The 25,039-nt window shown below is 35.3% G+C and overlaps 1 protein-coding gene across 2 annotated transcripts; it reads right to left on the bottom strand.

Annotated features, from left to right (window-relative positions):
* Positions 1–758: 758 nt before the first annotated feature.
* LOC137835383 (chaperone protein dnaJ C76, chloroplastic) lies at positions 759–4,805 on the bottom strand. Of its 2 annotated transcripts, XM_068643863.1 has the most exons (9): positions 4,446–4,805; positions 4,064–4,192; positions 3,829–3,958; positions 3,366–3,486; positions 2,898–2,979; positions 2,358–2,411; positions 2,019–2,057; positions 1,289–1,388; positions 759–1,053 (listed from the first exon to the last, which is right to left on the bottom strand). In XM_068643863.1, exons 1-9 carry the CDS (start codon positions 4,674–4,676, stop codon positions 923–925), a joined length of 1,017 nt encoding a protein of 338 aa, XP_068499964.1. In that variant the 5' UTR covers positions 4,677–4,805; the 3' UTR covers positions 759–922. The 2 variants fall into 2 exon arrangements, with proteins under 2 accessions (XP_068499964.1, XP_068499965.1); XM_068643864.1 differs by lacking the exon at positions 2,358–2,411 and having other exon boundaries at positions 4,446–4,739.
* Positions 4,806–25,039: the final 20,234 nt, after the last annotated feature.

Raw genomic sequence — 25,039 nt, forward strand, 5'->3', positions numbered from 1 at the left:
AGAAAATATACAAAGGAATATAGCTAAATTTTGAATGCTCTAATGTGTATTTTTTCTTAATTTTCCCAAAAGCATCTTAGTAGCATCTTCCATATTCTAAGTACTTTTATATTTATTAAAACTTTATTAAATTTGTTGTATTATTAAATTGTAATTTTATTATATTTTCTTAACATTTATATAATAGTAAATTTTTGTTACATATTATTATATCAATATTATGTTATTTTTTTTAGAAAAATATAAATTTAGATTTAAAATCTAATTAATTTTTTTTATAAAAATATGGATTTGGATTGCATTAGATTTGGATTTATAAAAATCTAAATTATTTTTATAAAAAAATATAAATATAAAATTAAAATACAATTCAAATATTTGAATTTGGACTTTATCCAATCGATGACGCCCTTGTCTATCTTTGTCCTTGTCCCTAGAAATAGAATAGGTCCTTGATGGAATGAAATTTTCGGTGCCAATACCAAAAAAGATGTTGCATCAACCACTGTCTCCTCGGCCTCCTTTCTAAGCTATTGCCATTACCTAAGGTTGCTCAATTGCATAAACAAACATTTGTCTCTCTTGTTTGAGAGGTAATATTCATTTTATGAATATACCAACCAAAACTCTGATACCACTAAGCTATTGCCATCACCTTAGTGCATTTTCTTTTAACACTATAACAATTATTTCAACCAAAATATTCGTTGTTTGAACTTTCCCCAAGCATTAACCATCATATAGAGCACATTGCAACATAAATATAAAACAGTTTTTCTTATATTTTCCCCTTGTATAACTATAGTTGCTGCATATACAATCATAGATAGTAGAGTGAGAAAGATCTCATTAGTTTCATGAGAGGCTATAAATGAATTAATTACATGGGACTAAATTATATGGAAGGTAAATCAAGTAGTGGTCATTTTTCCTTGCCAGGGTTTGCTTCTGGGAGTTTAAATGTGGGAGGATTATCAACACCCTTCCTTGAGTATTCCCTCCATCTTCGTGCTGCTGAAGCAGCTCTTCTTGCTCTTTCTTCAACTACCTCATCTGCAAAACAATTACCATTTTCAAATATAATCAATATAATCCTTGTATTACAGTAATTGTCACAGCAATTGTCAACATGGCTGCTAGGGACAGTTTTTCATATGACAAACTTCAACATTTAGAATTTACAGATAGAAATACTATATAACAATACAACACTTAAAAAGACATAAACAGAGATTTCTAAAAAACAAACTTTTATAATTTCCACTTTGTAGTTTCACTTCCCCCGTACCTGAACTTTGATAGTCTTTTTGTTTGCCCCACAGATTGTCCCAGTATGAATTTTTCTTATCAGAACCTTCTTGCTTCATCATTCTAACTTTTGCTTTTTCCTGCAAGAAGCTCATGGATATTTTATTGTGCTTAAACTAAATTAGTCATGTGCATCACATGTTTTATAACACTAAAGCAGAACTGGAATTTCACAACAAAATTTAAGATATTATAATTCCTTTGTCTGTGATTAAGAGTTTGGTCCAACAAATAACCATGAAGTGTGTACCAGTTGTACATTGTATCGTGTTAAAATGTAGAGCCTACTATTTATCTTGAAGAATATCACGTCAGAAGTAAAAGTTCTTTTCCTTGTGTGGACCTCTATGGATTCAGATATTCTTCATTTATATATCAACAAAATGTCTATTCAGATAACACCTTCCAAACCACTAATCATTACCATTTATCTGAGTAAATTAATCAGTGACATGAGAAAGTGAATTATATCAGCACAATTAGGACCAATAAACTAGAATTCTCAAATATTTTAGCACAGTCTTAGAACTTTGTACCATGACATTTTATTTATTTTACATAATACGATGCAGAGCCAACCCAGAAATAATAATATTATAATCAAGAAGAGAGAAGAAATAAATTTAATCGTGAGATTAATCAATTGCATGTAAATAAGTGACTCTTTACATTAAGCAAAAAATGAAGACATTGAATATAAGAGTTCTAACCAAGACTTTTGATTGCCTCTTTTCCCATCTGGATCTTGCCTGTCAATAATGCATGAAGATCATGTTAGACATTAATATCATTTCAGCACTTAATCTGCTTGAAATTTAATAATTATCAAATCCATGATTACCAGTTAAAAGATGAAATATTACGAGATATAGTATTCTGGAAAGAAAATGTTTTATGAAATTCATGTTACTTTGACCTTTAAATCATTACGCAGAATATGGTTATTGTGAATTGCAACCCAAGAAATTCCCATCAACCCTCAAACACCCACCAGTAGATAAAAAAGATTAGAACATCACCTAACATTTTATTCATTTCATTATTCTTACCATTCTGAAAACATCAATTGATGCTGTTCCCATTCCTGATAGCATCAGGGCAACCTGCTCATAGAAGAGTTACTAGATATATAAAAAGTATAAAACACTTACAAGATCATAGGCATTTGTAAGTCCAGAATAAATTTGGGGATAATGTTACAAGTTTATAGAATTTATAGAATAAAATGACTTACTTAGGAAGTGCAACACCTATGACAGTAACTTTCCCCTCCAAACCACTAATTAGTTTGTTGATTTCATATGGAAGTTTAGTATCTTCTTTCGTTTAAAAAGTATTAACCAAGAGAAAGTAAAGCTTCATGTACTAAAAATAAAGAAAAAACATAGAATCCTACAGACTATAAATGTGGAAGAACGTTGAGGCCATTCCTCATAAGCTAAATTATCAAGAAAAAACTGTTAAGAAACTTGAAATTGAAAACTTCAAAAGCATGTACCGAAAAAGAAGTGATGATTTTTCTTCAGGAGGTAGAGATTGTGAAGATAAAAAAAATCTGGAAGACTTGTATGCTATAACTAAGGCCTTACATTGACTCTTTCTACACGACGCATCTCATCTTCAAGTAATGATAGCTGAGCAGCAGATGTCCAATGAATGCAGCTAACAGGGCTAAAATTAAAGAAAAAAAGGTTAAGTTAAATTAGTTCCAGCAATCTCAGAGTAAATATTATTGTGATACCAAAGGTTCTAAATCTCAAGTATCTACCACTAAGAAATTCAAATTAACATCTCAATGGATTATGTCTGTATAGTTATACAATACAACCCACATAACATAACCATTTAGAAATATTCTTTTCGCCTTTAATAGTATGAAAGTCAAGATCACCATCAGAAATACATCTTGAAAAGATACTAGCACTAAAAGTGAAATCTAAGTCTCCTCTTAGAGAGATGAAGTAAGTTTCATTATATCTATCTACTATAATGAGATTAAATGTGTTAGTGTATAAGTATATATAAGTAATAACTACAGGTAACGTAGAGATACCTACCAACTGTCAATCGCCTGTTGAACTAATTCAGGGTTCCCACATTGGTTGAATGCTCTGGCTCTTCCAAAGTCCTCTTCAATTGCAAATACATCAGGAGCTACATTTGCACAATTTTTGCAGCCTGTAAAAGGGTTTGCAGCATAGTTAAATTTCTCAATGCAAAAACTTACAAGTATAATTGGTATCCCCAATGGTGTAATAATTGAGACACAAAAGAATAAAGCATATTATTTAAGTACTGTACTTAGCATCAAGGAAGTTTGATGTTGGTATTATTTGTTTTGGAACTTGGAGTTCCATCATGTTTTTGTCTTAAAAGATGTCTTAGTGAGGAACGTGTATATAAATTATCCTTGGTTTCGACTCCTAAGTGATGTGGAACTATTAAGCGTACCGGAACAAAATGTGTTTAACAAAGCTGACAAAATTAATTAAGGTAACAATTTATGAATGGACAAAGTACCTATGCAGCTGAACTCATCAACAAAGGCATGATCCCTTGGGCTTGAATCATCAAGGAAAGGATTGATTGAAGTTAAAGAATAACCATGAATTTCATCATAAATCCTACGCTGGATGGGATCACTTAGCACCTGCACTGCAATAGTCAATTCAATTTCCAATAAAAGCACAGACAAAACTTTAACAACATTTTACCCCAAAAGCTTAAAACTTTAGAAACATAAAATGGAACCAACCGTGTATATTTCATTAATGAACATGCAGAAATTTGTGGTCTCAGGATCATTGCCACTCAAGTCGGGGTGGCAAGATTTCATGCAATTGTAGTATGCCTTCTTGATCTGCTCTGGTGAGGCATCTGGAAGCTAGTAAAGCAGACCAACCAAATATTAATTACTATATACACATCTCATCATCATACATAAGATTTGGCAAAATCCACCCAATTTGACTAAAGGGTGTAAAAACTATACTAACATTCAGATCATGGCTAATGATTACAGTAAGCTCAAAACATAAAGATTTTCTCATCTTAGAAATACTTCCTAACTCATTGTATGTGTGCATGTTCGAATAGTTTCAGCAGAAAGTGAACGAAGTCAGATTTTGATGCATCACCAGACCCAGAACTTCATAGTAGTCATCTGCAATAGTGTCAGTGGGAGAAACTGAATCTTCGGCAGTAACTTTTACTCTGCCACACCCTCTTCGCTTACCACTGCGTGTCACAGAAGTGCAATGACTTGGGGTCTTCACCAGCATCCGCCACGAGCCTGTTGAACACAAATTCAATGATGGGTTGTGGATTTTCAGTGCCTCCATACATACTGGAGACAATAACTGAGCCATAATTCCAAAACAAACTCCAGTGAAAAGAACCTTGTTCCAATCAGTATGTGAACTTGGGTTGCTGCAGTTGTAAAATAATGGAAACAATCTCAGCCATAAATATTATTATTATTATTAATATTAGAAATATAGTCCTGCTTGGATTTACATTCTTTCATAGTCATCAAAATAAAAATAATAATTAATACATCAATCTTAGAAAAAAAACAATTATTGATACAGCTATATCTTTTTATGTTACTATTATTATTAACAAAAAGGATGCTGTAGTTGAACAGGATAATATTTATGTTAATTATACAATTTATTGGAAAATTATAGATTTTAATTTTTTGAGGTGGAAGAAAAATTGGCTAGGAGTTGAGAGAGGGAAAATTTGCTGACATGTCACTCTAACAGCCACAAGACACCCTTAGAATCTGAACAAACATAAGATGAATCGAGCAAGTACGAAATAGGAGGCAATGTTTCCAGAAAAAGAAACTGATAATGGGTCTTTAAATGTCAACCGTGATATGTGTTTTTGGGCTCTTTCTTCCTGCACCTCCATAGTTTTTTGACACCCATAGTTGACTGTTTCTTCCTGCACCTCCATACCTTCTTCTCTCACCTCCATAAATTTTCGTATTTCCAAAAATTCCCCTCTATAATTTCGGATTACGTAATCTGGAAGTCATTTTTTAAATTTGTAATTACCTTTCGGATTATATAATCTGGAAGTCATTTTTCAGATGCATGATTACTTTTTGGATTATGTAATCCGAAAGTATTTTTTAACTTTCGGATTATGTGATTCAGAAGTCTTTTTTCAAATGCGTTTTCGAATTACATAATCCAGAAGCTATTCTATGGGAGTAGCACGAGAGGGATGAAAATGTATTTTCATATTTTGTATGGAGGTGGCAGAAGAAGATCTGGAGTTGCAGGAAAGAAACAATCCCATAGTTTAGGTAAACGGATTATTTTGTCTTTAAAAAATACATATCAGATTATGGAATTTAGAAAGTAGTTTTCAATTTGAAAATACCTTCTAGATTTTGCAATTCGAAATGTTTTTTTCTTAAAAAAATACGTTATGGATTATGGAATTTGAAATATACTTTTAAATCTATAAATGTCTACAGATTCTATAATCTATAATGTATTTTTTTTTTAATTTACACATTCTGAATTGTAGAATTTAGAAGGTATTTTAGGCTTACAATTTGAAATATTTTCATTTTCTTAAAAAAATAAATTATGAAAAATAAAATTAGAAGGTATTTCTAGATCTAGAAGATATTAAATATCTTCCAGATTTTATAATCTGAAATGTATTTTATTAAAGAAACACATTATAGATCATAGAATATGGAAGGTATTTATGAATAGAGAAGAAATACCTTATAAATTCTATAATCCAGAGTTTTTCCATATCACTCATTCCAAAATGAAAAACTTCAATAGAATAAAGTGTATTTTTGGTATTTTAAGAAGTCTGGGTGCCGGAAAGAAGCTATGGTGGTGCAGTTAGAAAGAGCCGCTGAATTTGATTAGCCCAACCCATTTGGATAATTTGTTGCAGCTCGGTCAACTACAAATTTAATTTGTAATAGGCAAAGTAAAGTTTAAGTTGATAAATAAACATTAAATAAAATATTAATTTTTAAAAATTAAATAAATATTAATTATGATATTTGTAAAGATAAAAATTTAGTATAGATCAATCTGCATCGTCAGATTGGATGAAATGAAGCTGGATTAAATGCTTAAATTCGACTACAATATACTTTTTATTTTAAGTTTATTCATTTAATTAAAATACTTTATTCAAATATTAATGCCAAATTGCGAATTGCTATCGTGCACGCTTGGTATTTTTGTGTAAATTGTGTACGTCGACAACCTCTTTTGTTGCTTGAAGCAAAATATTCCCTGCAACCAATATTTGACTGGAGTGGAATATTTGAATTTAAGGCATCAAAACAAAAAGAAATATCTGATTTGAAGTTGAAGGTTGTTTGCACGTAAAGAAATTTCATATTGAAAAATTGACAAAATTTTTGTCCTTCAACTACTGTCATAATTATAAATAAGTTGGAAATGTAATAACACGTAATGTTTTATAAATATTTTCTTAAGTTTTATAAAGATTTCTTAGGATTCAGATTTTGTTATATTCTATTATTCTATTTATAGAGTTCTACATGAGCTTCAAACACTTATGTTCCATAATCTTGACATACATATTTTTCATTTACTTTCAGTTTTCAAAAATAGATTGGGATCTCATTTATATGATCACTTGAATTCTTTGTTTGGAACTAAATCAACTACCACTTAAACAAACTCTAGTTACTTTTAGTTCTTCACAATTAAAATCAAAATAAGCATAAGAGATTTAAAGACTCCTAAAACACTAAGAACATAAGTCTTAAGCAAAATAAAATAAATAAATAAATAAAAGGGTATGGGTGTCATTTGTGAGAAGCTTTCTAGAAGGTAGGTCAAATAAACCTTAAACCTAAAAGCACTTGTCATGAAAGGTGGGCTCGGCACAATCCCAAATTACTAAGCACACCCTACTCAAATTACTAAGCTCAACCTACTCAAACTACTAAGCACACCCTATTCTAGTTTATTTTTCTATTTGGACCCCCAAAATGAGCTCAATTTATTTACAAACATGTTTGTCTTGTAAGAAGCCCGAAAGAAACAACATTTGATGTTTTGGTTTATGCCTAGTTCTTCTTCTGTTGAGATCCTTCTAATATTTGGTGGGACCTTGTCTTATATGCTGAGATGATTGATGTGAATTTGTTGTATCCTTGGTCATCTGCTTGTCTACTTGATTTGTATCATACTCTCTTTCATCGGTATCATACTCTCTTTCATCTGTATTTTAAAGAACTATCATTTCAACAACTTGTTACATCTAGATTTCGTCATGACTAACTTCACCTTTAACCATTACGCTATTGAGATCTTTTCCTCCGTAGCCTCATAAAGTACCTTGTTTGACAAAGAAAGAAGAATCATTGAATGAGTATTTTCTTCTTACTACCTCTGCAGAACATGATTCTTTATGTACGACATACTTCCTAGCAATGGTGCTTACACACCTTACTCCTTAAGCGAAACCCTCATCTTGATTCTTCATAAGTTGAAGTTGTTCTTTCCATCAAACTGACTTTGATACTAGTTTGTTATGCACCTAGTATCGAATTACATCCAAGAACAATGAAAAAAAATGGGCAAAGAGAGTTGTAAATATCACCAAATAAAGATAAAAAACTAATAAATCGTCTTTTGTATTATATAATATAAGTGTTTAGCTTGTACGAGTTGGAGATCCATACAATTCAATCTCATAAAATTAACACAATATTTACAAGTTATTTAGATTAGAAACAAAATTCTATCTAACTAAAACGTGTACATAATGATTACTAGTTTTTTTTATATATATAAAAGTTGTCATGTTAGGCATTATTATGCAACTTGACATCTGAGTTATGCTGATACCTCAAATAACAACAATCATCTCTCATCACATGAAAAAAAAAATATTATTAAAAAAAAAAAGAAAAAAAATATGAATTACTAGTTATTACACATTTTACCACTCTCTTATCAAACAATCTACTCCATAATTATTTATATCTACTCTAAAAATAATTCAGACCATTAAAATATAAGTTTCTTTTTAAAAATAAATAGATTTAATTAATTATTATAAAATAATAATCTATATTCTTATTTTATAAAATTATTAAAGTTAGTAACTAAAAGCTCAGTAACTAATTAGGTCATAATTTATAAATTATTTATTAATAATAGAAACTAATTTAGATATAATAATTTTTTAGTCTTTAAAATAATATTTATTTTAGTCAATATAGAATTAATTATTTTTTTCTCTAGTTTCTACTTAATAATTTTCTTGTAGTAATAAATAAATTAATATATTATTTCAAATAATACTTTATTTATCTATGTAAATGGTATTTAAAAAAACTAAATAATTTATTTCAACATAATCAATTACTTCTGCTTGTAATAATTGATTATAAACCCTCAACTTTTATTAAGATAATTACTTATTTATTTCTTAATTGATGAAAGTGTTTTATTAAAAAGATATTTCAGAAAAAAACAAAAGTTTTATATTTATACATTACAAGCTCGTACAAAGTAGAAGTACGTATAATATAATACATAAAATCATAAATAATCACCCATAAAAACAATAATACTCGTTTAAGAGCATATTTATATCATAAAAATAATAATTTTTCATCATAAACTATGTTCTCATTTAAAATTTTATATTTATGTGAAAAATTTACTATAAAAAATTATTAAACATAAATCAATTTTAAAGACTAAAAATAATTAGTCACTATATTGACTAAATTAAATATTATATTAGAGACCAAAAAATTACTGGTATATAAAGTAATTTTTATTATTAATAAAATTTATAAACTAGTTTATAAATTGGTATCTAATTAGCTACTAAAATATTTGAAATAAATAAAATTCTTAAACTATTTAAAATCCTAAATAAATACAAATTGTAAATGATTTAATATCCTTTTTAAATAAAAATCTAAAAAAGTAAAATTTTAAATTATTCAAAATTCAAAATTATTTAATGTGTTATTTTAATAATAATATGAAATAAATAACATTTCTCAATTATTCAAAATCCTAAATAAATACAAATCCTAAATTATATAACTCTTAAATAAAAATCTAAAAATAAAATAAAAATTTTAAACTATTAAAAATTATAAATAAATGTAAATCATATATTATTTAACGCCCTACTTAAAATAAATAAATTTTTTTTAAAAATTCTAAAAAAATATATATTCCAAATTATTTAATCTCCTACTTGAATAAAAAATTTGAAATACATAAAATTTTTAGATTAGTTGAAATTCTAAATAAATACAAATCATAAATTATTTAATGTCATATTTAAATAAAAATTTAAAATAAATAAATAAATTTATAAATTATTCAAGATCCTGATCGAGATTTAATGACTATTTTGATCTAAAATATTTTTAAAATATAAAATTTTGTTCCCACTTTTTTTAAAAAATAAATTGAGTCTCAAAGTTTTTTAAATTGATTTAATTTGGTCACAACACGTATAATTTAACATGCAGTAATATCAAACTTAATGTGAATATGTTATAATGATGACAATTTAAAAGAAGGGAAGTTATACTTAAATTTGAGATCATACTAAACTTTTTAAAAGGGGATGACGACGAAATTGCATTTTTCTAAAAAATATTGAGACAAAAATGGTCATTAAACCTAAATATAAATCCTAACTTATTCAATGTACTATTTTAATAAAAAAACTAAAATAAATAAAATTCATAAATTATTCAAAAATCTTAAATAAATACAAATTTTAAATTATTTAACTTCCTAGTGAAATAAAAATATGAAATAAATAAAATTTCTAAATTATTAAAAATCCTAAATATACTAGGTTTAATGACTAATTTTTTTTTGACAAATGTAATTTTGTCCTGAGTATTTTTTAAAATTCAATTTGTTTCCAAAGTTTTTAAAAATAATTCAATTTGTTCAGAACACATATAATTAAATATGCACACTCAGATTAGGTGAATCTAGTAGAATAATAACAATCTAATAGATGAGAAATTGTATTGAAATTTTTAAAAAACATTGGGATAATACTCAACCTTTAGAAAAAGTGAAGATGAAATTGCATTTTTCTAAAAGACATTGGATAAAAATGGTCATTAAACCTACAAAAATCATAAATTATTTAATGTACTATTTGAATAAAAATCTGAAATAAGTAAAATTTCTAGATTATTCAAAATCTTAAATAAATACAAAAATTATTTAATTTCCTACTTAAATAAAAATTGGAAAAAAAATAAAGTTACTAAATTATTAAGAATTCAAAATAAAAACATATCCTAAATTATTATTTTCCTACTTAAATAAAAATATGAAATAAATAAATGTCCTAAATAATTAAAAATTATAAATAAATATAAATCCTAAATTATTTAATGTCCACTTAAATAAAAATATGAAATAAATAAAATTCCTAAATTATTCAAAATTCTAAAAAAATACAAATCCTAAATTATTTAATTTCCTACTTAAATAAAGTATCTGAAATAAATAAAATACCTAAATTATTCAAAATCCTAAATAAACCCAATTCCCAAAAGTATGGAATGTCCTACTTAAATAAAAATCTAAAATAATTTTTTTTATAATTTTTTCAAAATCTTAAATAAATACAAATCTTAAATTATTTAAAATATCTGAAATAAATAAATTTCCTAATTTATGCAAAATCCAAATAAATGAAAATCTAAATTATTTAGTGTCTTACTTAAATAAAAATATAAAAGAAATAAATTTTTTAAATTATTCAAACTTTTAAATAAATACAAATCTGCAAATTTTTTAATATTTTACTTAAGTAAAAATATGAAATAAATAAAATTTTAAATTATTCAAAATCCTCCATCAATACAAATCCTAAATTATTTAATTATCTAATTAAATAAAAATCATTTCTTTTTTTAATGAAAACTTGAAAACCCTTTTTTACTTGATTTTCATTATCACATATTGTGTTTCTTCATACTATTTATATTATTTGGATATAAACAAATTCTCATTCTCAACTCTCTACAACGTCTAGACTAAATAAAAATACTAAATTATTAAATATTTAAAATAAATACATATCTTAAATTATTTACTATCCTACATAAATAAAAATCAGAAATAAATAAAATTACTAAATTATTCAAAATTTTCAAAAATACAAATCCTAAATTATTTAATTTCCTACTTAAATAAAATATATGAAATAAATAAAATACCTAAATTATTCAAAATACTAAATGAACACAATTCCCAAAATAGGGAATGTCCTAATTAAATAAAAATCTAAAATAAATAAATTTTATAATTTTTTTAAAATCCTAAAGAAATACCGATCTTAAATTATTTAATGTCTTACTTAAATAAAGTATATGAAATAAATAAATTTTCTAAATTATTCAAAATCTAAAAAAATACAAATCCTAAATTATTTAATATTTTACTTAAATGAAAACATGAAATAAATAAAAAATTTAAATTATTGAAAATCATACATAAACACAAATCTTAAATTATTTTATCACATACATAAATAAAAATATAAAATAAATAAATTTCTAACTTTTCCAAAATCCTAAATAAATACAAATCCGAATTTTTTTAAAGTCTTACTTAAATAAAAATATGAAATAAATAAAGTTTCTAAATTATTCCAAATTCTAAATAAATACAAAAATTAAAATGTGTATTAACGAGAATTAAACAATACAAAAATTAGGTAATACAGATGTTAATTATGACACACACACTTTAATCTTTGCCCAACAATAAAGGGGCTCATCCGATACTATAAATAAGTACAACAACCAAGACAAAGATACGTCATTATTACATTATTAATTGCACCCGAATATAAATTACTCACTTAAGCATTGAAAAACCTTTTACAGGTGCACTCTCCATCGAGAGATAAAGCCCTTATGTTAGGAGAGGAAGAGGAAGAAAATCGCGACTGAAGGGAAGGAATCAATTATTCAGTCAATAGCAGTTACTGCATTAACCCCTCATATAAGAACAATTGTCACCCACCGTGGGGCCAAAAGAGTAAAGGAAGTTACAAAGAAGAAAATTGTATCAATAAGAAAATTGACAAGTGAGAGGATGACTAAAGCCGAATAGATGGGCTTGCTCTTATTCCTGCAAAGGGAGATAGTCGAGATAAGGCAGAAGAATGAGGAGGAGATAAGTGTCCGTTGTAACGAGAACGAAGAAATGAAACGATAGTTGGTCGGAGGAAGCTCGAATGAGAAGCAGTAGTCATGTGAAGTAGAAGGTACCATGCAGAAGGAGAACACGGTAGATCCCTTGACAACGAATCGCCCGTTAGAGAACAAAAGCCAAAATGGAGAGTTGTAACTTAACCAATCCGCCTACATGGAAATGACTGAATATGGATCAGTATGACGGGACCACAGATCCAGGCGAGAATATGGATGTCTACACCACTCAAATGAATCATGTACACATTTGATGACTCGGTCTTATGTCGAGTGTTCTCGGCATCACTGAAGGGAGGAGCCCTCAGTTGGTTCACAAGGCTTCCTCCAAGTTCCATCAACTGTTTTGACACCCTTACATCTAAGTTTGGGACATGATTAGTAACTAGTCAAGCACATCACCTAACCTCCATTACACTCGTGAATGTATGACAATAGAAAAGAGACCCACTTCGGGTATGGATCGGTTTAGCAAGGTATCGTTGAACATCTCAAATTTGAGTTCGTCAGTGGCAATTCACCATATGGTAGTGACTCTAAGATCGAGACCTTTCTCTGATAGTTTATGCAAAAAGCCAGCATCTTGTATGGATTAACTGCAATGATGAGTAATGACATTTGCAGCTAAAGAACTTCATGAGTATTAGAATCAAGTATGGGCTGAGACTGGGGCATAAAAAGAAAAAGGAAAGGGAAAATGAAAGGAGAAGAATACTCGACTTGCATTTGGAAAAAATTGGGAGGCTCGAGTGATGGTGTGTGCCTTCATTTCAAATTGATTTCTTAAATTTTTTAGAGGATTGGCGGAAGCTTAATGGAGGGAATGGAACAAAGATGGCTCTAATAAAGTTATGGATTCCTTAAAGGTGCATGAAGAGTAGGGAGAGTGATTGGTTGGACCATATCACTTGGAGAGGTGAAGGAAAAGACCAACAATGTCTAACATGGAGAGGTTTAGACAAGAGAGTGCAAGAGCAAACAACTTGGCAGCATAACACTCATAAAATTGATATTTTTAATTCACGAGCCAAGCACCTCAATTTATAGGAGTGAGGACTGAACATTTTGGAGGCAAAAATTGAAAATTCAAAATAAAACTTTCAATGAGAAAGTGTCATGTGAAACTCATACTTTCCATGTTTAACTCACACCTTCCATACTAAATCCTTTCCACTCATAGGTTGCCATGTGGACATCCATGTGCTCCATGCCAAGGTAATTTTCATCCTCTAATATATCCTACCGAAACTCAGTCTTCTTGTTTTCTTTTGACCAAAACTCTAGTTTATGTTTTGATGAGTTGGAGGTCTTCTTGGATATGTTTGTACATCCTTCATCCTAAAGTTGTCCTCTTGATTGGGCCTATAAAAATAAACAAAAGCCCAATTAGACCCATATTTGCAAATAAATTCATAAACAACATTTAGGTCTTCATCCTCATTATTATGTGGTTGTGTGTGACTGGGGGCTCTGCCATCACCGAGGACCTCATTCCCAAGGGGTGAGTCTTAGAGGAAGCATTGAATGTCGACCTCTTGCCCATCCCAAGGAAGGTGTCAAGCCCTAAAGATGCCAATACGACCAGAAAGTGTTGGTACCATTGCAATTATGGGCATTTGACCGAAGAGTGTCAAATAGTAAATGATAATATTAAGGAACTTATCCAAGATGGAAACTTGTGCAAATTTGTGCAAGCGGATGGTCACAACACGAACTGCTCGCCCTAACGCAGGGAAGAGCCCTAAAAAAGAAATGAAGGGCATAAGTATTATTATCCCCGACAAAATCGTGAAAAAGAGAGATGACCGAAGCAATGACCCCATACGAGTAAACATTCAAGAAGGGATGACCTGACACATCGAGATGTCAGAGAGGTGATTAAATTGATAGTCGCTGGCTTTGCGAGTGCAGAATGTTCAAGCTCAGCTTGGAAGAAGCACCTTCGCATCGTGCAATTTGTGAATTTAGCCTCTACGACAACCTGTCTAAGGAAGCCCCCAATTACCATTACAAACAAAGACTTCAAGGCAATTGACCCGGCCCAAGATGACCCTATGGTCATCACTGTGGACATCAATAAATTTGAGATAATAAAGATGCTAATTGATCAAGGGTGCTCAGTAGATATACTCTACTGGAAAACATTCAAAAAAATGAGGATACCAGAGACAAAGATCTAGTCGTACAATGACCAATTTATCAATTTTTCTGGAGAACAGGTGGACACACGAGGTTACATCGACCTCTACACCATTTTCGGGGAGGAAAAACATATGAGCCGAACTATCAAGATAATATATCTGATAGTGGAGGTCAATACCTCCTATAACATCTTGTTGGAAAGGCCATCTCTAAACCATTTAGGAATAATAATATCAATGCCACACTTGGCCATGATGTTCCCTTCCATTTTCGGGGATATCATCACAGTGCATGTGGATCAGAAGGTGGTCAGGGAGTGCTAAGCAACTAACCTAAGGGTGGAAATCAACAAATAGAGAATGTTCCGAGAGCTATACATTCTCCTTTATGGACCTTGATCTCTGAATGAATGATGTTCGGTTAGAACCGGGGGAAGACCTTAGTCTTATTCCATTACAAGACACAAAAGCACTCCACCAATATGAAAACTTCATTTTCTACGAACGGCGCTGCTATCTTAGGTCGAACGTTGGTAAAGAACGTTGATCTATTTGCCTGGACCTTGTCGGGCATACCCAGGGTGAGCCCTGAAGTCATCACAAATAGGCTATTTGTGTATAAAGAAGCTTGACCAGTCGTCCAAAGAAAGAGAAAAATGGGTGAAGAGAAATGGAGCGCGACGAAAGTCGAGACCGGTAAACTGTTAAATGCAGGGTTCATCTGTAACGCATAGTACGTCATTTGGTTGGCCAATATGGTGATGGTGAAAAAGGCGAACAAAAATGGAGAATGTGCACATACTACACGACTTGAACAAAATCTGCCCAAATGATGCTACCCTCTACTGAGCATTGATCGCTTGGTAGATGGCGTGGTAGGTCACCATGTGCTAAGTTTCTTGGATGTTTACTTTGGGTATAATCATATTTAGATACATCATAAAGACAAGGCAAAGACATCTTTTATGACTGACTATGCTAACTTATACTATGAAGTCATGTCGTTCGATTTAAAAAATGTTGGAGCCACATACCAGAGGTTAAGGGATAAAATCTTTAAAAGGATGCTTGACCAAAACGTCGAAGTGTATGTAGATGAAATAGTTGTCAAGTCTGACTCATGTGAACAACACGTGAGGGACTTGCAAAAAGTCTTCAAGGCATTTAAAGATCATGGAATGAGGTTGAATCTTAAAAAGTGCGTGTTTGGAATCAAAGGGTGTAGATTCTTAGGCTTCATCCTAACGCACCGAGGCATCGAAGCCAATCGAAAACAATGTAGAGCAATCATCGAAATGTGAAGCCTCCCTATTCTGTCCGGTTGACTTGCCTCGCCGATAATCTTCTACGGCTACTTGGAACCTTCTATCCTTACCTGAGAAACGTGACTTCTCCACCAAGAAACTTCTCACATGCAAAGACAAAGGGGCGCCCTAGCGGCCGTTTGCACTGTGACGCTCAAGTCAGTATTAGGGCAAAGAACATCAAGTGTATAAAATAACTTTAGTCTCAAAAGTTGCATACCTTACTAGGGTTATTAGCACCCCTTATATAGGTTGAAACTAGGGTTTACCTCTGTTCTGTTACCACTGTCTAGGGTTCCTTGGGAAGTGTCCCTGTGCCGCTATTGCGTAATCTTCGCGTATCTGGCACATGAACTTCCTTTAACTGGAGTGCAATGAATAATCAGAGTGCCGCCTAGGTCCCAACTTGGTGCACCTAATATCCAGCGCCATCTGTTTCACGGGTGCCCTAAGTACCCACGTGCCATGCATGCAACTTCCCGGGAAACCCTAATTCTACTGGACTCTTACGCCCCCTAGGATTATCCATGATGGTGCGCCTTCATGCATCATGCACCCCTCATGTATGGGTCTCTCATGCCCTAGGCTTCCCATTCATCTTTGTCTTTAACTGTTATCTTAATGAAATTCTAGGGCCCACCTTACGAGGCTTTCACCTCATCCTGACGGCCAATGTCTGATCTTCTCTCTCTACTTGTGAGGTCCAATATCGATCTCCGACATCCGGCTTACGGTAGCAATCTCAAAGACTGACCGCCTCCCGGGTATGCGTCTAGGACCCACTTCACGTGGCCCCCTCTCATTGCTAAGTACCAGGGCGCGATGTCTGAGGTCAGCCTCTGAGTCAATGACCGAGGACTGGTCGGGACACAAGCCCCTCAGTCTCGAGTTGTAACTTGTTTTGAGCGAAAAGACTACGTGATCGCGCTGCGCGTTCTACATGGAGCTAGGTAACATGTGTGAACTACTCCAAAGTGACGTCTCGTCATTCTCCTCTAATCAATGTACGCGTGTCAAGATCAATGGCTGGGATTCACTAGCGTTCGAACTTCCCCATGTACTATTCGGACACTTTAACCCTTGCGCTCCCGCCACTGTTTCGTTACTTTCGCTTACACAACCCTTCACTGAGCGTTCTGCACAGCGAAAACGCTCTCTTCCCTTTGCGTTTAGACCCAAACCCTCAAATCACAACGTGCGAAAGGTACAATTTTTATTCTTCGATTACTCCATTGCTTACACTTTCGCCATTTGCAATGTGATCATAACTGCCTGGGATTGTTTATAATTCTCGTATTTACTTGCGTGTTCATACCCACTGCTCATATTTTTCAAGTCTTCATTTTTCTGAGTCTCTTTCGGTGCTTGGTTAGTCACGCCGCTTCCCTTTTGAAGTCTCTCTTTCTCTTTTCTCTTTAGCTCTCCCGTCAAGATGACTAAGCAGACGAGACGAGCTCCCAAACCGGTTTCCCCTTCGGGTTCTGCTTCGTCCTCATCGTCGTCTTCTGTTCCTCTACTTTCTTCAGCTCTCCCCCCACCTGCTTCTTTTTACGAGTCCCTGTATCGTTGGGCTCCGGCGGACCTTCTGGGGGAGACATCCACTTTCACGTCCCTAGAAAGTATAGCAACTTATAGGAAGGGGCAGTCATGCCACCCGTCACACGTCTTCGGTAAGGACCATGATAAATTTGTGCGGGTGGTGGCTTGTTGCGTGGGGGAACCGGTATGCGCTGACGAAGCCTCTGACCCCGAGGGTGCCTTTTGTTTTGTCTATTCAACCCTTTTCCGTAGGCTGGGGCTTCGGTTACCTTTCACCCCTTTCAAGTGTACCCTATTGATTGAATTGAACGTGGCCCTCGCCCAACTTCATCCTAATAGTTGGGCGTTCGTGCGGGCATTCACAATCCTCTGCTGCAGTTTTGGCCTTACGCCATAGGTGGACGTTTTCCTTTACTTCTTCGAGGCCAAAGATCCGGAGAAAAAGTTGTGGGTTAGCCTTAACGGGGTAGTTGGGAGAGTGCTCTTGACGCTCTTTCAGCAATCGTACAAAGGTTTCAAAAGGAACTTTTTCAAAGTTCGTTGCAGTCGCAAGGACCCTTCCATTTTAGACGAGTTTCCTCTATATTGGACAGAGAAGCCGAACCTACGGAGGGTTCAGTGTTTCAAAGATCTTTCTACCTTGGAGAAAGATGTGTGTGAGCTCTTTTCTGGGTTTGCTACTCCTCTGAGTACTTTAGAATTGCTTAAACGCGAGTATAGCCCGGAGGACCTTGATAGCTATACTGGTACCTTTCCCTTCCATCCTAGTTTTTCATGCATTCTAGTTTTATTCGTTGCTGACCCGCTTCTGTTTGCATAGGTATGCATTTTAATGAGGATAAGAAGAGGAGATAGGCGGACCTTCTGGCCAAACAAAGGGCGGCTGCCGCTGGGACGAGTCTCTCGGCACCCTTGCCTCCTTCTGAATCGATTGTCCCGGCTACTCAGCCGATGAATCTTGTCCCTGCTGCTAGCGAACTCAGGGGGTGCTGGCGGTAGAGTCGAATGATGAGGACACATGCATTGGCTTGGTTCACAAGCGACCTAGGGTAGGTGCATCTACGGTGCCCTCACCTTCTGCTTCAACTGGTGCTCCAACCTTCGTGGATCATCCTCCGAGCGCTTCTTCCCCCTTTCCTGCTGTCTTGGGGAGCGGGGAAGGGAGCGCTACTAGGAGTCAAGAGACCTAATTCCCGACGCCCCTTCCACCATTGTTTAGACAGGCGTTTGGCTATTTCTGAGGTGGTGAGTTGGAAAATCTAGACAACAATCTCCTCTGGGACCGCATGGCCGAGTTCCTCGGGGGGCTTGCGCTGGCTTCTGATCAGGCTCTTAACAGGGCTCAAACTTCCAGCGACCTTGCGGAAGAACTAGCGAAAGTGAAGGAGGATCTCGCTACCAGGGAACAGGTATTTGCCAGTAGTGAGACTGCTTTGTACTTGGAGGGGGTCAACCTCTGCCAGATTGAGAAAGACCTCAAGAAGGCCCTTCGAGACAAAAACATGGAAGCAGTTGATTTAAAGGCCAAGATTCTTCCTTTGCGAACCCGCAACGTTGAACTGGGCGACAAGTTGGCTGAGCTAAAATGTAAGATGGTTGACCTGGAGGACAGGAGCACCTGGCGCTGAAGGTCGAAGGTCGAAGGAGAGTTGGGCGAGCCGAAGATTGAACTGGCCGAGAAGTCTGAGTCCTTTGAAAGGGCTGAAGAGGAACTCATGAACAACGCTGCTGCGGCCTACGGCGAGGGGTTTCAGGACGCTGTCGTTCAGTTTACTTATGCGTACCCTGAGACAGATCCTTCCCTTTTCCATGAATCTAAACATGTTGTGGACGGCCAAATCATACCGCGAGAATGACTTCTTCTTGTAATCTTTATTTTTACAATTATATCTTTGAATGGATGAACACACAATCTTTTATATGTCCATTTGCCTCTTTTATATGTCCATTTGCCTTGCTTGTTTGTTTGTATGCGAGAGTGGTTATTTCTTTGATCCTTTATCTTTGCCGCTCTTTGAGCTTCGTCCTGTGAAAGCGGGGCTCTTTGAGCCACATTGTTCTCTACTTACGCGATCTTTTGCTTAGTGCGTTTATTTTTGCGAACCATACTATTCTCGGATTAGGTGAACTCACGTAAGAGGGAGGTCCGCTTGGGGAACCATACTACTTCCGCTCTTTACTTTATCACTAGAATGGAGAGGTTCATTTATTTCTGCGAACCATACTATTCTCGGACTTGGTGAACTTACCTAAGAGGGAGGTCCGCTTGGGGAACCATATTACTTCCGCTCTTTACCTTATCACTACAAAGGAGAAGTTCATTTTATTTCTGCGAACCATACTATTCTCGGACTTGGTGAACTTACGTAAGAGGGAGGTCCGCTTGGGGAACCATATTACTTCCGCTCTTTACCTTATCACTACAAGGGAGAGGTTCATTTTATTTGCAATGTACTTTAACTGAATAACTTTTATTCGGGTGACCTCGTTAAAAAACCCTTTTGAGGGAAAAAGAGTATCCCCATAAACGTGTACAAAGGCAAATTTTAACTAAAGTAAAATTTCAGGTTGGTTGCATTCCAAGTGCGAGGAATTGAACCACCTTTTAACATCTCAAGCCTATACGTCCCGTTTCCGAGGGCCTTTGTTACTCTAAAAGGACCGGTCCACTTAGGGGATAATTTGTTTTCTAACTGGTACGGGTGAGCTTTCCTCATTACCTGGTCGGCGACCTAGAATTGCCGAGGTCTCAGCTTGGAGCTGTACTTGTACTCCACCCTCCTTTTCAAAGCTTCGGCTTTGATCTTTTCTTCTTCCCTCACCTCGTCCAGTAGGTCCAAGTTCACCTTTCACTCTTCGTTTGATTCTTCGACTACGAAGTTCTGGAAACGCGGTGAGTTCTCCTGGATTTCCACTGGGATCATAGCGTCCGACCCGTATACCAAATTAAATGGCGTTTCCTTGGTGGTGGACTGAGGGGTGGTGTGATAGGCCCAGATAATTCTAGGAACTTCTTCTGCCCAAGTCCCTTTAGCTTTGTCTAATCTTCTTTTCAGACCCCCGAGCAGAACTCGGTTGGCCGACTTGACCTATCCGTTTGTCTGGGGGTGTTCTACCGATGCAAACACTTGCTTTATTCCCAATTCTGTGCATAACTTACCCAACTGCTGGCTTGCAGACTGGGTACCATTATCAGATACTAACCTCTTCAGGATCCCGAATCGGCACACTATATTCTTCCACACAAAGTGTTGAACTTTGTGGGTCGTGATCTGTGCTATCAGTTCCGCTTCAATCCACTTCGTGAAGTACTCTATGGAAACCACAAGATACTTCATCTGCCTTACTGTCAAGGGGAAAGGCCCCAAGATATCGATTCCCCGTGTATGGAATGGCCACGGGCTGTATATCGATCTCAACTATTCTGGGGTGCATTGTGCCAATCAGCATGTTGTTGGCACTGCTTGCATCGTTGGGCATACCTTGTGCAGTCTTCCCTCATGGTTGGCTAGTAATAACCTGCGCGAAGGGCTTTCGACGAGAGAGATCGGTTGCCGATGTGGCTACAACATATGCCTTTGTGTAATTCTGCCATGATGCGCGTGCCCTTGTCACCGTCCACACATACCAATATGGGATGGGTGAACCCGTGCCTGAATAACCTTCCATCGATTAGGGTGTACTTACTTGAATTCTTCTTCACTTTTCGGGCTTCTACGGGATCTAGTGGAAGTATTCTGTCGGCCAAATAACGCTGGTAAGCTGTCATCCAAGTTTCTCCTTCTTCGACGTGATGAGCCTGTGACATTACCATTCCAACGACCGGGTACCTGCTTATTCTAGGCGTTTTCACCGTTTCCTGTGTTAACGATTGGTGACTCTTCCTCATCCCTTTCGATGTGTCTACGTGCTGGATTTCTGCCATTTTGTCCGTGACCGTTCGAGGTGTCTTCAAGGTTTCCTGAATCACCGTCCTCTGTCGTCCCCCCTTGCCCGAACTCGCGAGTTTGACAAGCAAGTAAGCTCGGGCATTTTGCTCCCTGGGTACATGGACTAACTCGAACACATCAAACGATTCCATCAACACCTGGACATATTCCAAGTATGCGGCCATTTGAGGATCTTTAGCTTGGTAATTCCCCCATGACCTGTTCTGTAACCAAAAAAGAATCACTTTTCGCCAGCAATCTTCTTGCCCCCATCTCCTTTGCTAGCAGCATTCCTGCGATCAGGGCCTCGTATTCTGCTTGGTTGTTACTGGCTTTGAAAGCGAAATAGAGAGCCTGCTCGATTAGCAACCCATCCGGACCTTGCAAGATGACGCCGACCCCACTACCTTGTTGGTTTGACGAACCATCTACTGAGAGTACCCACTTGAAATCTGCCCCTTCTTGACGAGTGGCTGCTGAGGAGAGCTCTACTACGAAGTCGGCATAGATTTGGCCCTTGATAGGGCCCCAATGTTCAAAATGTATGTCAAACTCAGAGAGTTCTACCGCCCAACGTGCCATCCTTCCCGTCACATCTGGTTTCTGTAAGACTTTGCGGATGGGAAGGTCCGTCATTATCATGATTGTGAAACTTTGAAAGTAATGACGGAGCCTTCTAGCTGAAAAGACTACGGCTAAGGCCGCTTTTTCTAGGGCCTGGTATCTTACTTCGGGCCCCTGCAACAGCTTACTGACGAAATAAATTGGTCTTTGTACCTGGTTCTGCTCTTGTAACAGGACTGAGCTGATATCTTTCTCTGTAATTGTGAAATACAAGCGGAGCGGGGTACCTAGCAGAGCAATCCCTAAAGTTTGATTTTAAATCTTCCAATAACCAGGCCGAATACAAAGCCATACTAGATGGCTTGATGTTGGCACATGATATGGGAGCTCGCAAGGTGTTATGAAAAAGAAATTCCTAGTTCGTGGTTGAACAGGTGAAATGAGAGTTTAAGGTAAAAGAACCTCTATTGCAACAATATTATCACTTAGTATCTGGTGTAATATCCAAGTTCGACTCAATCCGTGTCGAGAACATAAGGCGAGAGAACAACACAAGGGTTGACCTGTTATCAAGACTCGCCACTGCCAAGAAAAAGGGCATTCATTGGTCAGTCATATACATTGTTCTCAAAACCCCAAGTGCCATTCAATAAGAGTGCATGGCTACAATTGATAGATATCAAGTTAGATAGGATTTTACTAATGGAGGAAGAGGCCATCCACCCAAACATTTAAAGTTCTTCCTTCTAGTCTTCTAAAAAATTAAAGAAGAATTAAATAAAGAGAGGACCAAGCCTAAAGCCAAAAGAAGACTACAAGCATTCAAGAATGGGCTCCAATTAATATCTCTCTTTATAGTTTCTTTTGTATAAATTTGTAAATAATATAGAATAGCTTTAGGATGTGCTAAAGAGGGAAACCTTAAAGACACCTCTTTTGTATAGCACCTATAGGCATTAGTTTTTAGGAAAAATCTAGAAGGTGCCTTTTCACTCTCCATTTTAGGCGCTAGAATTGGAAAGGTTAGAAGGCTACCTTACAAAGCTTCTCTTGTAAGCTTTCTTTGTAATATGTGACCGGTCCTCCTCCCTATAAAAGGAAGGCTTGGGTCTTTGAAATAATAGAATTGATATTTGAGTAAAGAACCTCTCCCAAATTGGTGAGTGATTGAGAGAGACTTATGTCTTCTCCTCTTCTAGTCTTATCTTGAGTGCATTCTTGGAACCTCAAGTGGCGGCATCTACACTCATCTTGAAGCCTTTCATCCTTCAAGTGGCGTGCACATCTCCAAGAGCTCCAACCACATAAGTTTCCTATTTCTTTTCATTTTCTTCATCCATTTTCACTCCAAAACAAATCCTAAAACATGTCTTTGATGTTTCTATCCATTTCAATCGGTAGAACTTGCTTGTTTTGTGTTTCTATTCGGTAGTTCTTCTTAGTTTTCTGTTCTTGTGATTTTAATTGAGTTTCCTTGTGTTTTAATCGGTTCATTTGTGTTCTTTTGTGTTTTAATCGGTTCATATGCCATATTATGGGTTTCTAAGTGAGTTTGGCTTGGTTACTTGTGATTTGGTGAGTTCTTGAATGATAAGAACATTGATCCAATTCTTAGAAAGTGCTTAATCATATTCCAACTCTTGTTGAATCCATAACATGTCCATATTATATCTCTATCATGTTATTGGAATCACATCAACAATCGAAGAGGAAACCTGCATGATACCCATTCAACATTTCCTAGAAAATAGGGAGTGTGATGATAAAGAAGAAAAAATGATGAAGTAGCAAAGTGTGAGGTTCGTCCTTATCGGATGAGATCTATACCTTCGGGGATACACAAGACCTTTGTTGAAACGTGTCTCCAAGGATCAAGTGGCCTACATTATGGAAGAAATCGATGTAGGGTGTGTGACACTCACTCGGGTACAAGAGCGATAACAATGAAGGTGTTCTGAGTTGGATACTACTGGCCAACCATGCAAAGTGACCATACAGAGTATGTCAAGAAGTGCCTAAAATGCTAAGAACACCACACCTTATCCCATATACAACCTGAGAGTTTAAATCACATCTTCTCCCCGTGGTCGTTCGTCATTTGGGAGATGAATATCATTGGACCCTTTAGTCCAAGGAAAGGGACAATGCAAATTTCTTCTAGCGAGGGTTGATAATTTTACAAAGTGAATCGAGGCCAAACCGCTCACGTCAATCCCGACAAAGAATGTGCCAAATTTCGTATGAAAAAATATAGTGTGTTGTTCGACATCCCACACATAATTATCACGGATAACGGTAGGCAATTCATCGACCGAGGACTTGCAGATTTTACAAGGAGTTCGGTATCAAGCATATTACTAACTCAGTAGAACATCCCTAGACCAATGGGCAGGTCGAGGCCACAAACAAGGTCATACTAAATGAACTAAAGAAGTGACTAGGCACCTAAAGGGCAAGTGGACGGAAGAGTTGACAAAAGTCATACTGATGCACCCCACAATCGATCACACAAGAAATGTCTTTTAGTCTCACATATAGGACCGAGGCCATGATCCTAGTAGAAGTGAGTGAACCTTCATTGCGGATGAAATTTTTTGACTAGGATATAAACCAAAAAATTCTAATGGTCAGCCTAGACCTGATTAATGAATTAAAAAAAAAGTTAGATCAAAGAAGAAGCATGCATCTTAGGGCAACACGAAGATACAATTTCAAGGTAAAGCCAAGAAGCTTCCAAAAAGGAGATCTAGTGTTGATGCACAACGATGCGATGAAAAATGAAGGGAAGTTCTCGTCCAATTAGGAATGACCATTTTGCATATGAAATGTAGCAGTCGACGGAGCCTATTACTTAGACGTTCTTTAAGGAAAATCTGTACCAAGACGTAGAATGCCACCCACCTCAAATTTTCCTTAAGGGTGGTTTTAGGCAGAGAAGGTTATAACGAGTTACTTACCAACATGCATTCTTTGTTACTTAATTCGATAAAGGTAGCTTCATTATGA

The sequence above is a fragment of the Phaseolus vulgaris genome, chromosome 5 (genome assembly GCF_000499845.2).
Source record: "Phaseolus vulgaris cultivar G19833 chromosome 5, P. vulgaris v2.0, whole genome shotgun sequence".
Taxonomy (NCBI): domain Eukaryota; kingdom Viridiplantae; phylum Streptophyta; class Magnoliopsida; order Fabales; family Fabaceae; genus Phaseolus; species Phaseolus vulgaris.